The sequence below is a fragment of the Drosophila guanche genome, unplaced genomic scaffold, assembly GCF_900245975.1.
Source record: "Drosophila guanche unplaced genomic scaffold, DGUA_6, whole genome shotgun sequence".
NCBI lineage: Eukaryota > Metazoa > Arthropoda > Insecta > Diptera > Drosophilidae > Drosophila > Drosophila guanche.
This window is the reverse complement of record NW_022995756.1, coordinates 918,627-931,579: the sequence shown is the minus strand read 5'-3', so window position 1 is coordinate 931,579 and position 12,953 is coordinate 918,627. Positions and strand designations below refer to the sequence as shown.

The following is a 12,953-nucleotide window of genomic DNA, read 5'->3' as shown; positions in this document are numbered from 1 at the left end:
ACAAAAGCTGCGGGACAGGGTGGGTTTAGCCACGGCAAATTAATTTCTTCATTTTGGCTATAATAATGATCCAATCGGATCCCAATTTGGTGATAGATATGGCCATTCCCTACGGAATGGCGTTTTTAGTTTTCTTTTATCTTCAAAATGTTAGCTTTTGTAGGTTTTATCCCTTTTGCGGGGGCGGGGCCTATTTTTTAAATACACTAGTTTCAGTGTGAGTATACAGCAGTCTGGAGCCAAAATTTGGTGGCTCTAGCTCTTATAGTCTCTGAGAACTAGCCGACAAACAAGACGGACAGACGGACGGACGGTCAGACAGACATGGCCCAATCGACTCGGCTATTGATGCTGATCAAGAATATATATACTTTATGGGGTCGGAACCGTTTCCTTCTGTTGTAACACACACTTTGTGCACAAATACAATACAATATACCCTATTTACTTTTCAAGTACGGGTATAACAAATATTTCTAACAAACCATTTCTAAGAACCATTTCTTTTATAAAAAGTTGGTCTGGATCAAAAATAGGCAAAATCGTGTCTTGTAGTGTGGTATTACATAAATTAAAAACATAATATATCAAATTTTCGGAAAAGTCGAAGTTTTGAAAAAATTAAAAATTGTAGTGCTATTTTGGTTGCCGTTCTGTTTTGCTTATTTTTTCGAAAAATTGCATAGTTGTGAGAGTAAGAACACTTCTCTTAGATGGGAGACATCTCAACCTACTTTATATTACTGCAAAGTTCCAAAAATTTTGTATAGAGCCCATTTGTTGAAACAATAAAGACTGTTGTACGACACAGTGCTATTATTTTTGCCGCAACTGTATGTAACGCAGTGAAGGAAACGTTTGCGACTCCATAAAGTATATATTATTGATCAGCATCAATAGCCGAGTCGATATAGCCATATAAGTTTGTCTGTCCTTCCGTTGGTCCAAATTTAGCATCCAGATGGCTGTATGCTCACACTGTGACAAGTGCAAAGAGCGAAAATCTGCTGAATATCAGATAAATCTAAAATTGCCATTCCGTAGAGAAGGGCCATATCTATCAGATCACCGATTTTGCAATGGCTACCCCCTTCCCGTGGAGCAGCTTTTTTATTCTTTGCACATTCCACAAATAAAGAGTTGTGTGTTAATATTAATGTAATTGACAATTTATTTTTTTAAATCTTAATAAATTAATTACATTTATTTTTAATCACACCCAAAATCGTAAATCCCACAATAACCCAAGCCAACAAAAATTTGCGAACATTCGTTGACAGATAAAATATCGATAGTTGGAATGTAATTCACTAATTATTCGTTTTCTTATTGTTCATATATATGCCAAACGATGGCATTTTGCAAGTATTTAGATATGCAAAATAAATTCTGAGTTTTAAATTTAATAAATAAAATAAAAAACAAATTCCTGTCGAACTTCGTATAAAACGAGAATGGAAGTAAAGACGCTACTTGCGCGTCACAACTTTTATACCCGTTACTCAGTAGTACCTCTGTACCTCAGTGGTTTTTTACATTTTACATTTTTTCTACACATGACATCTACATCACTTCTCACGACAGCACGCTCTTTTGGCTCGCCACCCTTCCCTAGAATGAGAGAATAAGCAAAAAAAAAAAAAAACTGCTGGACGGGGAGGTGTTAGCCACTGCAAATGAATTTGTGTATTCTGGCTATAATAATTCCTTACGGAAAGGCGTTTTTAGATTTATCTTATCTTTAAAATTGTGGATACAGCAGATTGTCGACCTTTGTGAGGTCGGAAGGGGGCGGGGATAGTTTTTGAAATACACTTGTATCAGTGTAAGCATACAGCAGTCTGGCGGGCAAATTTGGTGGCTCTAACTCTTATAGTCTTATAGACAAACGACACGGACAGTGGGACAGGCGGACAGGCAGGCAAGGGTGTATCGACTCGGCTATTGATTCTGATCAAGAATACCTTTGGCGCAAGGTCGACAGAGGAGGGCTAATGTAACAAGACCATGGGTAGCTTAAGTCAGTTTTGCGGTCAACGATCAAATGACAATAACATGCTTGTTCTCATCTGATCACTCAATTAATGTGACAATGTAACAACTGCATTATCTTCCTTGAATAAGCTGTTAAAATAGTAATCGCAATACCTCGATCATTAAAATATATCTTATACATACGAGAGATACCTATATAAGTGCTTACATACGAGTACTTGTTGCGCTGCCAAAAATGTAATCTCTCCAGTGAAACAAATTCGATTAAGGATATAATACAAAAAATATATTCATGGTTTAATATAGGACATACATTTTTGTGTGATTTTCATAGCATATTTTAACATTTTAATACCTGTACTTGAATTCCATACGAAACAAATACTGAACATTTACCTGGGCAATATCGTATACTATATACTCATTGTATAATAATGAAGATTTAAAATTTTCATCAGTGACTGCCTTTCCAAGTGGTATTTCCACACCATCATCTCGCATATAGGTCTCTTTAGGATTTGGCATGGTGCGACCATGGCCGTAGCAGCTGTGCTTATCTTTCGGTAATTTTGTAACGTATTTTGCTGCGGTACATTCTAGCATATCTCCCAAGGCTACTTCGGAAAGAAGCATTAATCCGGTTGAATTTTGTTGGCTAGTGCAACAATAATTGGCAGATTTAGAAACCATGTCAGCAAAATAAATTCCTTTTCCAAACATGTACCCAGTTGGAGGCGCTTCAGGAGGAGCAATTTTCAAACCGTGAGATAGGATACCAGCGAAATTCGTTAACCGGGAACCGTGCCATAATAATTTTCGATTGTGTAGCTTCTTAAAAGGTTTAAAACGTCTAGCTTCCCCTTGACGAGCTACTTTAAAAACATCCACCACCTCAAGTTCATAGGCACTGTGGGTAGCAGCATGGGTATTCTCTACATACTTATTTAGAATCGCAAATTCATCACTATTTTTATCCAGCGGTATCAATTGAGTCTTCAATTGATCGTAATGTTTGTCTAATGGGTTGATGTTATCAATTGTATCTTCGTTCTTGATTAGGCTGTAGGCGACCTCGATTTCAGCCAGCGAATCAAGCATTTGTCGCAACTCTTCTACTTGCTTCGAAGTTTCAATTAATGGTGGTGATTGCACTCCGAAGCTGTGGGGAATTAGCGTGTAAAACCTATTAGAGGCATCAATGAGCCTTGCATTTGTAGAGCCGGACTCGATTAATTCATAAATTTCTTTCACAACATTGTAAGCGTACTGAATTTGCTTTAAACTAAGTTTTCCTAAAGGCATTTTCTCCATGTCAATATGAAATTCCATCATTGTTTTTTTCATAACATCCACATCAAAAATAAGTTTGACTAAATGTTGTACGGAAGGCTCAAGCCTAGAACTAATAGTATTTTTGTTATCCGTTACCACTTTTGAATCATCTTCGTACTGAATATCGATTGGATACATACGATCTGGGATTTTGACAAATTGTTCTCTATTTTTAAATTCATTTCCGGACTTATCAGCAAATACCTTTTGAAAAATTTCTTTCGCTTCCAAAATGGTTCCACACTCTTCAACCTTATAATTCCCAATGGTTGTGCCAATCCGACCCCATGAACGAAAAATCCAATACCTGTAAAAATTAACGCGGAAATAAAAAGTAAAATTATTAATATATGTACATATGTATACAATATAAATATATCAAATTATAAATATTAATTCAGAAAGAAAAAAAAAAGATGGTGTCCATTAATCCGAAACCGAAGTGATAACCAAGATACGATAGGTTATAAAATAATGATACTCGAAAATAGCTCCTAGTTTCGATTAGAAGATAATGGATATTTTTTTATTTCAGGCATGTACTAAATAAATTCGAATCACCCCTATGCAGTTGGCTTATGAGGGAAGGACCTCTCTACAATCGCTTAAGTTTAGATTTAGATAAGTTTAAAATATAGAGAACGAGGAGGAACGCTGTACGACGCAATGGAACGCGTCACAACTTTTATCTCCGGTACTGAGTTAGTAAATGGCTACCCCCCTCCCGATCCAGCAACACGGGTTATGCTTGCACATTGACTCTTGCTCGCACACTCTGCCTAGTACAGTGTGCGGCTCTGGCGGAGGGGCCATAAGGGCGTGTTGGTGTGAGAAGTAATGTAGTTGTAGAGGACAGGTGAATAAAAATGTGAAATGTAAAACTTGGAAAAACTATAAGATCTCATCCGCATCTACATACTCAATAAAAGAGTCGATTGAGCCATGTCTGTCTGTCCGTCCGACTGTCCTTCCTTATGAGCGCCTAGTACTCAGAAACCATAAGAGATAGCGCAACCAAGTTTTGTATCCCGACTCACACTATACTCACACTGTTACAAGTGTATTTAAAAAATTATCCCCGCCCCCTTCCGCCACCAAAAAGATCGAATATCTCTCACAGCCACAATTTTAAAAATAAAAGAAACCAAACGAGAAGGGACGTGGCAGACGCTTCTTACGCGTCACAACTTTTTCACCCGGCACTCAGTACTACTTCTGCACCTTAGCGGTGTTTCGTCAAGTTTTAAATTTTTTCTTCATCTGTCATATATGTATATCTATAACACTACTCACACCAACACGATCCTTTAGCTCGCCCCCCTTCCCTAGACCCACACACTGCAGACTCGCGGCAGAGGCAGCGCCGAGTGAAGCAGAAGCAGAGTGTGAATGAGAGAATGCGAAAAGAACAACTTAAGCTGCGGGACAGGGTGTTTAGCCACTGGAAATTAATTTCTTCATTGTGGCTATAATAATGATCCAATCTGATCCCAATTTGGTTATATGAAATATATGGCTATTCCCTACGGAATGGCGTTTTTAGTTTTCTTTTATCTTCAAAATTGTAGCTTTTGTAGGTTTTAGGCTTTTGCGGTGGCGGGGCTCATTTTTGAAATACACTGGTTTCAGTGTGAGCATACAGCAGTCCGGAGCCAAAATTTGGTGGCTCTAGCTCTTATAGTCTCTGAGAACTAGCCGACAAACAAGACGGCAAGACAGACATGGCTCTATCGACTCGGCTATTGATGCTGATCAAGAATATATATACTTTATGGGGTCGGAAATGATTCCTTCTGTGCGTTACATACGCAACCGTTATTCACACAAATACAATATACCCTATTTACCGTTCGAGTACCGGGTATACAAATTTCATTCCGTAGGGAACGTCCATATCTTTCAGATCACTGAATTGGGATCAGATTGGATCATTGTTATAGCCCAAATGAAGAAACTAATTTCCAGTGTTTACTGCTGATTATGTTTCGTTTACGTCGTGTTTTGTTTTCTCTTATCTTCAAAATTGTGGATTTCTGGGATCACAACAGTCTGGATGCAACATTTTTTTTCTCTAGCTGTTTTAATCTTCAATATGCAGGTGCTCATGGGGAAGAACAGACATTCGGACATTACTGTCGCAAATGCTTCCTTCCGAGTTTTACACACATCCACTTCGACCACAAACATGATGCCTTAACTTTTGATTCAGACAAATTTAAATTATCTAGACTCCACAAGAAAACGTTCGGAACAGTTTCAATTCACGTTCTTTACCGGATAAAAGTGAAAAACTGTGTAATTGTAATAAATTATTATTTTACCTTGAACCTTTATCCGCTTCCAAAAGTTGTAGCTTGTAGTATGAATTTTTGTTGCGTTGAATGTCAGTCAAACCAAGCACTACATTATATTTGTCTTTACCCTGAACATACACATGGGCGATGTCTTCAAGTCCACTATCAGGATCAACAGCGAGACCATCCTTTACTTTCAGCGTCTTTGACTTTGGCACGGATTTTGTATATATACTCTTTGACTTTGAGCTTTTAGCTTCTTCTTGGGGAACACGCGTTGATGGGTCTGTTCCCCAATTACAAATGCTCATACTACTTATATAATTTATGGCGCCATCAGGATCAGATTCCACAACATCGATGTATTCAACAGGAACAATATGAATTCCGAATGTTTTCGCTGACTCCATTCTGCTGCTTTTCTTCTTAGTCTCTTGTTCCGTAGATATAATTGCTATAGTCCTTTCCGATATTTTGGTATCGCATTTTCCGCCCAATTTTTCAATTCGCCTTTTTAAATCTTTTTCTTTTTCTTTAATTCCAATAATGGAAAAGCTCAAACTGTACAATGGTGGCTTTTTACGAGCAATTTTCGGTCTGAAATGAATGCAAAAAAAAAAACAAAACATGCATATACCGAAATTTAAACAAAGTTTTTATACTAACCGATTTAACTCTTCAGGATTCTTTTTCAGCAACAGATTTTTAGAGATTGTGTTAGCACTAGGAGGTATATATTGGATGATTCGTGTTATTGGTTTCCTTTTTACAGCATCTAAAAAGTGATACGCTGATTTTATATTCTTAGGTACTTTACAAGCCGAGCGCTTGGGATCAATGTATAGCTTATCGCATTTGGTCCACTCTGAAATATTTCCATTGCATTTGTATCCAGATTTATTAAAAATAAACTGAGAACTTTTGCATTCAGAGCAGGGAGCAATAGCACCAAACGTTAACATATCTGCAGCTTGATCAAAAAACTTTTCAGAATCGCCCGTTAACGGCTGCTGTCCATTTGAAATCAAGAGATCTTCAATGTCTTGCTTCTTCATATGACTTTTTAGTTCATCGCGAAATTTAAAAAACGAGTCATTCTGTTTTTTCATTTGTTCTATTTTTTCGTTTTGTTCCTTTTCCTCAATTTGCTCTGTTTTTGGCTTTTTTGCATCCGGAGTGTCTTCAGATTTGATTATTCTGTTTAATAATGATTGTTATACAAATAAATAAACAGGAATATATTAGGTAAATTAAATAAATTAATAAGCACGAACAGAGATTTTTGTTTAACGCTAAAATAAAATAAACCAGTAAAGGTGGCCATCCACAGACGAGAATGATCGGCGTGTGCTTGTCGAACATGAACCATCTTTCTCGCTAACTAAGCGAACATTGGTAACGAACATTATAATGAACAAATTTTCAACTGGCAAACGTTGAAAATATAAGTCAAATTTAGATACGTAATGAATGTAGATTTTTTTGTATATATTCAGGAAATAACCGGAATCGGTTATTTTGCTCATATTACTTAAGTATCTTACATCTTGTTGTAATTCCTCATTTTGAAAACCTTATTAATGCAGAAAGAAATTGTACCTATGCACTTTTTGGTTTTAGCTCGCGGTCTGTGAAATATCAACCTTTAAAATTAAAATAATAGTTTTGACTTTAAAAACTCAGGAGAAGGCACCCGACAGGTAGTAATCTTTGAACAGCAAAATAAAATTCTCTGTTTTCATATTTATTTTCTGATGAATAGGTATTACTTTTAAGTTTAAACCAAACTTTTTGAATTTTTGACACAACGTAGGCTGAATACATTAATGATTACTCGAAACTATAGTCATGTATGAAGTATTTTAACTATATTCTTTAATATATGGGCGGGTAGAAAAGTAACCGGCCTTACAAATATAATACATTTTTAACAGCCAATAAACATTTTACTCAATATGTATTGACATGTATATATATGTATATGTATATGTATATGAAAAAAGTGAATTTCGTGTGCATTTTTTTCTTGTCGAAAAAACCCTTTACTGACTCCAAAGCTTAACTTGATAAATACTATGGGAACTCTCCATTATCCATTTCAGTAGTAATGAGAAGGGACGTGTTAGACGCTTCTTACGCGTCACAACTTTAATACATTTGTACCTTAGCGGTTACTTGTCAAATTTTAAATTTTTCCTTCATCTGTCATCTACATCAACAACACTACTTACGCCAACACACTCCTTTTTCCATAGAGGCGCACACTGCAAAATCCACGGCAGAGGCAGAGACGCGGCAGAGGCCGCACACTGCAGAAGCAGAGTGTGAATGAAAGAATGTGAAAAAAACAGCAGAAGCTGCTGCACAGGGTGGGTTTAACCACTGCAAATTAATTTATTCATTCTGGCTATAATAATGATCCTATCTGATCCAATGATCTGATAGATATGGTGATTCCCTACGGAATGGCGTTTTTATACTGGGTACTCGAAGAGTAAATAAGGTTTATTGTATTTGTGCGAATAACGGTTGTATGTAACGCACTGAAGGAAGCGTTTCCGACCCCATAAAGTATATATATTCTTGATCAGCATCAACAGACGAGTCGATTGCGCCATGCCTGTTTGTCCGTCTTGTTTGTCGGCTAGTTCACAGAGACTATAAGAGCTAGAGCCACCAAATTTTGCCTTCAGAATGCTGTATGCTCACATTGAAACCAGTGAATTTCAAATATTAGCCCCGCCCCATTCCGCCCCCGCAAAACGGAGAAAACCTACCAAACCTACAATTTTGAAGATAAAAGAAATCTAAAAACGCCATTCTGTAGGGAATGACCATATCTATCACCAAATTAAGATCCGATTGGATCATTATTATGGCCACCCCGTCCCGCAACTTATATTTGTTTTTTCACATTCTCTCATTTACACTGTGCTTCGCGCAGACACGTCTCTGCCTCTGCCTTGTCTCTGCCCTGACTCTGCAGTGTGTGGCTCTAGGGGAGGGTGGCGAGCTAAAGGAGCGTGTTGGCGTGAGAAGTGTTGTTGATGTAGATGACAGATGAAGAAAATATGTAAAATTTGACAAATAACCGCTAAGGTACAAATTTAGTACTGACTACCGGGTATAAAAGTTGTAACGCGTAAGAAGCGTCTCACACGTCCCTTCTCGTTAGTTTTCTTTTATCTTCAATATTGTAGCCTTTGGAGGTTTTCTCACTTTTGCGGGGGCGGGGCTCATTTTTTAAATACACTTGTAACAGTGTGAGCATACAGAAGTCTGGATGCAAAATTTGGTGGTTTTAGCTTTTATGGTTTGTGAGTACTAGGAGCTCAGCAGCACGGACAGACGGACAGACAAGGCTCAATCGACTCGGCTATTGATGCTGATCAAGAATATATATACTTTATGGGGTCGAAAACGTTTCCTTCTGTGCGTTACATACATCCCACTTTGTGCAAAAATACAATATACGCTATTTACTCTTCGAGTACCGGGTATAAAAATGATATTTTGTGTTTCGCTGTGCCCGTACAAGCACAAACGAGCACAACACGACACATTTTTGAACCGTTTTTTAACCGTGGATAAAACATTATTTACACCAACAACCACAGGCAACACAAGGTGGGCTGGGCTTGTGACAGTTCTTTTGGAATGTACGCGGCATTAGCCGCATTGAATACCGTCAGAATCGTAGAACAATCAATGGTGAATATTTACAACTTATTGGATAGATTTATTGAGAGTTTGAATAAGAAACCACACTCATACGCAACGCTGCAGACATGTCCAGTTTTCATTACAAAAATCCATCCATTTATATTTAATTTTAAATGAAAAGAAGAAGACATGGCCATGGGTGTCAATCGAACATTTCGATGACATTCAAATATTTTATATGTATTTTATGTGTAGATTTATGTCTTCTCAACCTTCAATATAAAGTGAAAATATACTCACGGAAGAACTCTTTTCACTTCGGCTTTGTCCTCGGCTTTTAAGCTTTTGTAACCAGGGAGATTTTCGCCAGTATCGAACCATCCGAGTTCGGATCTCAATTGTGCAAAACATTCTAAATGATGCCATAATGGTTGACCACCATACTTCATACCAACTTCAGTATCATATACTGTTTTCCGTACACGAATTTGATCTTTGCTTATTTTTTGATCGCAGCCTCGGCATGATGATCGGCTAGATTTTGCATACTCGATCCCAAAGTCCTTCAGCGCTGTGTTTTCAGCTTTAGATCGTTTTTTACCGGTGGTAGCCAGTACGTTTCCTGCTACCGTTCCTTAAAAAATAAGAAGTATCAATTGTATAACATTTATAACCTGATAGTCGATATTAATAAGAATAAAAGGGAATGTACATGGTTTTTTCCCTATACTTTTTAACAATTGCATATAATATACAACCGTTTTTAATAATTAACGAGAAGGGACGTGTGAGACGCTTCTTACGCGTCACAACTTTTATACCCGGCACTCACTACAACATCTGCACCTTAGCATCTGAAATTTTACATTATTTCTCCATCTGTCATCTACATCAACAACACAGTACTCACACCAACACGCTCCTTTAGCTCGCCGCCCTTCCCTAGACCAACGCACTGCAGACTCGCGGCAGAGCCACAGGCCTCTGACTACACGAAGCTGAGTGTGAAAGAGAATATGAGAAAAACAACAAAAGCTGCGGGACAGGGTGGGTTTAGCCACTGCAAATTGATTTCTTCTTTATGGCTATAATAATGATCCAATCGGATCCCAATTTGGTGATCGGATATATATGGTCTTTCCCTACGGAATAGCGTTTTTAGTTTTCTTTTATCTTCAAAATTGTAGGTTTAGAAGGTTTTCTCCCTTTTGCGGGGGCGGAATGGGGCGGGGCTAATAGTTGAAATACACTGGTTTCAGTGTAAGCATACAGCAGTCCGGAGCCAAAATTTGGTGGCTCTAGCTCTTATAGTCTCTGAGAACTAGCCGACAAACAAGACGGACAGACAGGCATGACTCTATCGACTCGGCTATTGATGCTGATCAAGAATATATATACTTTATGGGGTCGGAAATGTTTCCTTCTGTGCGTTACATACAACCGCTATTCACAAAAATACAATATACCCTATTTACTCTTCGAGTACCTGGTATAAAAACTGTAAGTCTTATATGGAGAGATATGAATTTGGCAACGACAGATCCAGAGTCTTACAGAACATGAAAACAATGCGACGAATTTCGAACACCTATAACGAGCTAAAATTAAAGGTTACACTCCTTTTGTCCTTTGTAGGGGCGGGGCGAAATTTTGAAACAAATTTGTAACAGTGTAACATCCCAGCAAAATTTGGTGGCTCTAGCTTTTATAGTCCGTTGTATCCAGGCGCTCATCAAGACGGACGGACGGACAGACAGATATAGGTAAATCGACTTGGCTATTGATGTTGATCAAGAATACTTTATAGGTTATCTAAACGATTCTTTCTGTGCGTTACGAACATTACTCCGACCACAAATAAAGTATATGTATGAGAATATCAGATTTTTAATTGTTTTTTCGGGTTTTTCTGCTGGAGGGAGTGGGCGGTAGACACTGCACATAAATTTCTTAATTCCGGATATAACAATGATCCAATCAGACCCTTTTCGGTGATCTGAAAGATATGGCTTTTCTCTACGCAGCTGCTTTTTTTCGTATCTACAAAATTGTGATGTCACAGATTTTCGCTCTTAGTGGAGACGGAAGGGAGCGGGTGTACATTTTAAAACAAACTTGAGTCAGTGTGATATCATAAGAAAAACAAGAAAAACAGTAAGCACACTTATTATTCGTACACTCTTATCACTCTAGTTCAGGTCTCGGCTGTCGTACAGCCGTACAACAAAGTTATACATAGATGTTCAAATAGAGTGATGAGTGTACGAATAGTGTGTCTGCTAACTAACATACATATGTATGTATGTACATACATAAGGATCGCAAGCAGGCTATGGATATGTGATTAATATATTTGGAGATTAAGACACTACAGGTTTGTAGTCTATGATTACAGTGAACGCTGTGAGAAAGCACATACCAATTAGCGTCTCCAGTTCCTTTTGATCATCAAAACGCAAGTTTTCGTAATTCTGTATGTCCCCTACAGATGATGGTCGTTGTTTCTTGAAAAAACAGGCCTTATGAAACCAGTTGGGCACTTTTGCATCGTGAAAAGCAGACTATTCAGATATTTAAGCATATATAGAATTATTACATTTATTATTCAATGTATTTTTCGTACTTACTTGGACCATTACAGCAATTCGTAATTCTTTCATAGGAATAGCAGACTTACAACCTTTACAAGCAGCACGCCCAGATTTGGCATATTCCGCCATATACGGCAATTCAATATCCATCATTGTCTAAACTTTCAATAATTTCAAATAGGCAGCTGGCTGGAGTTGCAAAAATTATTTCATGAGAGCGCCAACATTCCGGTAGACGCTGGACAATTATCGTTTATCGAATCAATACATTCCATTCCATCGATAGTTGACATTGACTTGAAACAATGGATATTATACAAAGCAATATCCAATATCAAATTGTAACCCTGAATTGTAACCCTAAGTAAATTGAAACCCAAACATGAAAACCAACCATATTACTCAGATCCCAAATAACACGTTTGTGTTTATAGCCTAGTACTCAGATCGAAAAAAAAACTATGCTATGCAAAATATGCATTATATTGAGTGTGACCAGAGGCGAAACCGCATTCCGTACGGTTACACTTCTCAGGCAGCTGTGTTGTTTTGTTTACCTTTTTGAAAATGTGTAAAAATTGAATAAAACGTTAATAAAACAATGAATGTAAACTGGATCCTTGCAGAAGATTGCTTTTAGTGGGATGGGCGGCTCTTGCATGATCGGAGGAGGGGGACACTCAGCGAAATAAGCGCCGACAACTTTGATTAAACCCATATCGGCAGGAAAGAAACCAGAACGGTCGTTTGTCTATACATTTGAGTATTATAACTCATATATATGTGTATAAAACGATACCCATTGCATATTCCGCAGTGTGCATATGACTGTAAATAACATCTGCAGACTTCTTCTGTAAAACGGCGCCAAGCACCCTTCTTATTCAAAATTGGATAATTTTCAGTCCAAATCGTCGCCTTCGCCCCTTTGCACTACCCTGTGGAGCAGTACTTGGTCCCAAAAGGAACACAACTTAAAACATTTTGTTAACAGCCCAGCCGGGTGTGTCTTGACAACACGAAGATTCGGGCGTTCAAATAAGTTAAACAAATTCAAAATGCAAATAAATTCAATATA

At 37.7% G+C, this 12,953-nt stretch overlaps 1 protein-coding gene across 2 annotated transcripts; it reads right to left on the bottom strand.

Moving 5' to 3' along the window:
• Positions 1–2,291: 2,291 nt before the first annotated feature.
• LOC117590142 (poly [ADP-ribose] polymerase) lies at positions 2,292–12,127 on the bottom strand. Of its 2 annotated transcripts, XM_034282515.1 has the most exons (6): positions 11,912–12,126; positions 11,704–11,845; positions 9,585–9,918; positions 6,288–6,818; positions 5,649–6,218; positions 2,292–3,634 (listed from the first exon to the last, which is right to left on the bottom strand). In XM_034282515.1, the coding sequence occupies exons 1-6, from the start codon at positions 12,026–12,028 to the stop codon at positions 2,344–2,346; spliced, it is 2,985 nt and encodes a 994-aa protein (XP_034138406.1). In that variant the 5' UTR covers positions 12,029–12,126; the 3' UTR covers positions 2,292–2,343. The 2 variants fall into 2 exon arrangements, with proteins under 2 accessions (XP_034138406.1, XP_034138407.1); XM_034282516.1 differs by lacking the exons at positions 2,292–3,634; positions 5,649–6,218; positions 9,585–9,918 and having other exon boundaries at positions 6,789–6,818; positions 11,912–12,127.
• Between the last annotated feature and the right edge of the window lie 826 nt (positions 12,128–12,953).

Coding starts and splice junctions, on each gene's coding strand:
- LOC117590142 (XM_034282515.1), bottom strand. CDS start 12,028: ATGATGGATATTGAATTGCCGTATATGGCGGAATATGCCAAATCTGGG. Junction 11,846..11,911: donor GAATTGCTGTAATGGTCCAA/GTAAGTACGAAA, acceptor ATATCTGAATAG/TCTGCTTTTCACGATGCAAA. Junction 6,819..9,584: donor GAAGTGAAAAGAGTTCTTCC/GTGAGTATATTT, acceptor ATTATTAAACAG/AATAATCAAATCTGAAGACA.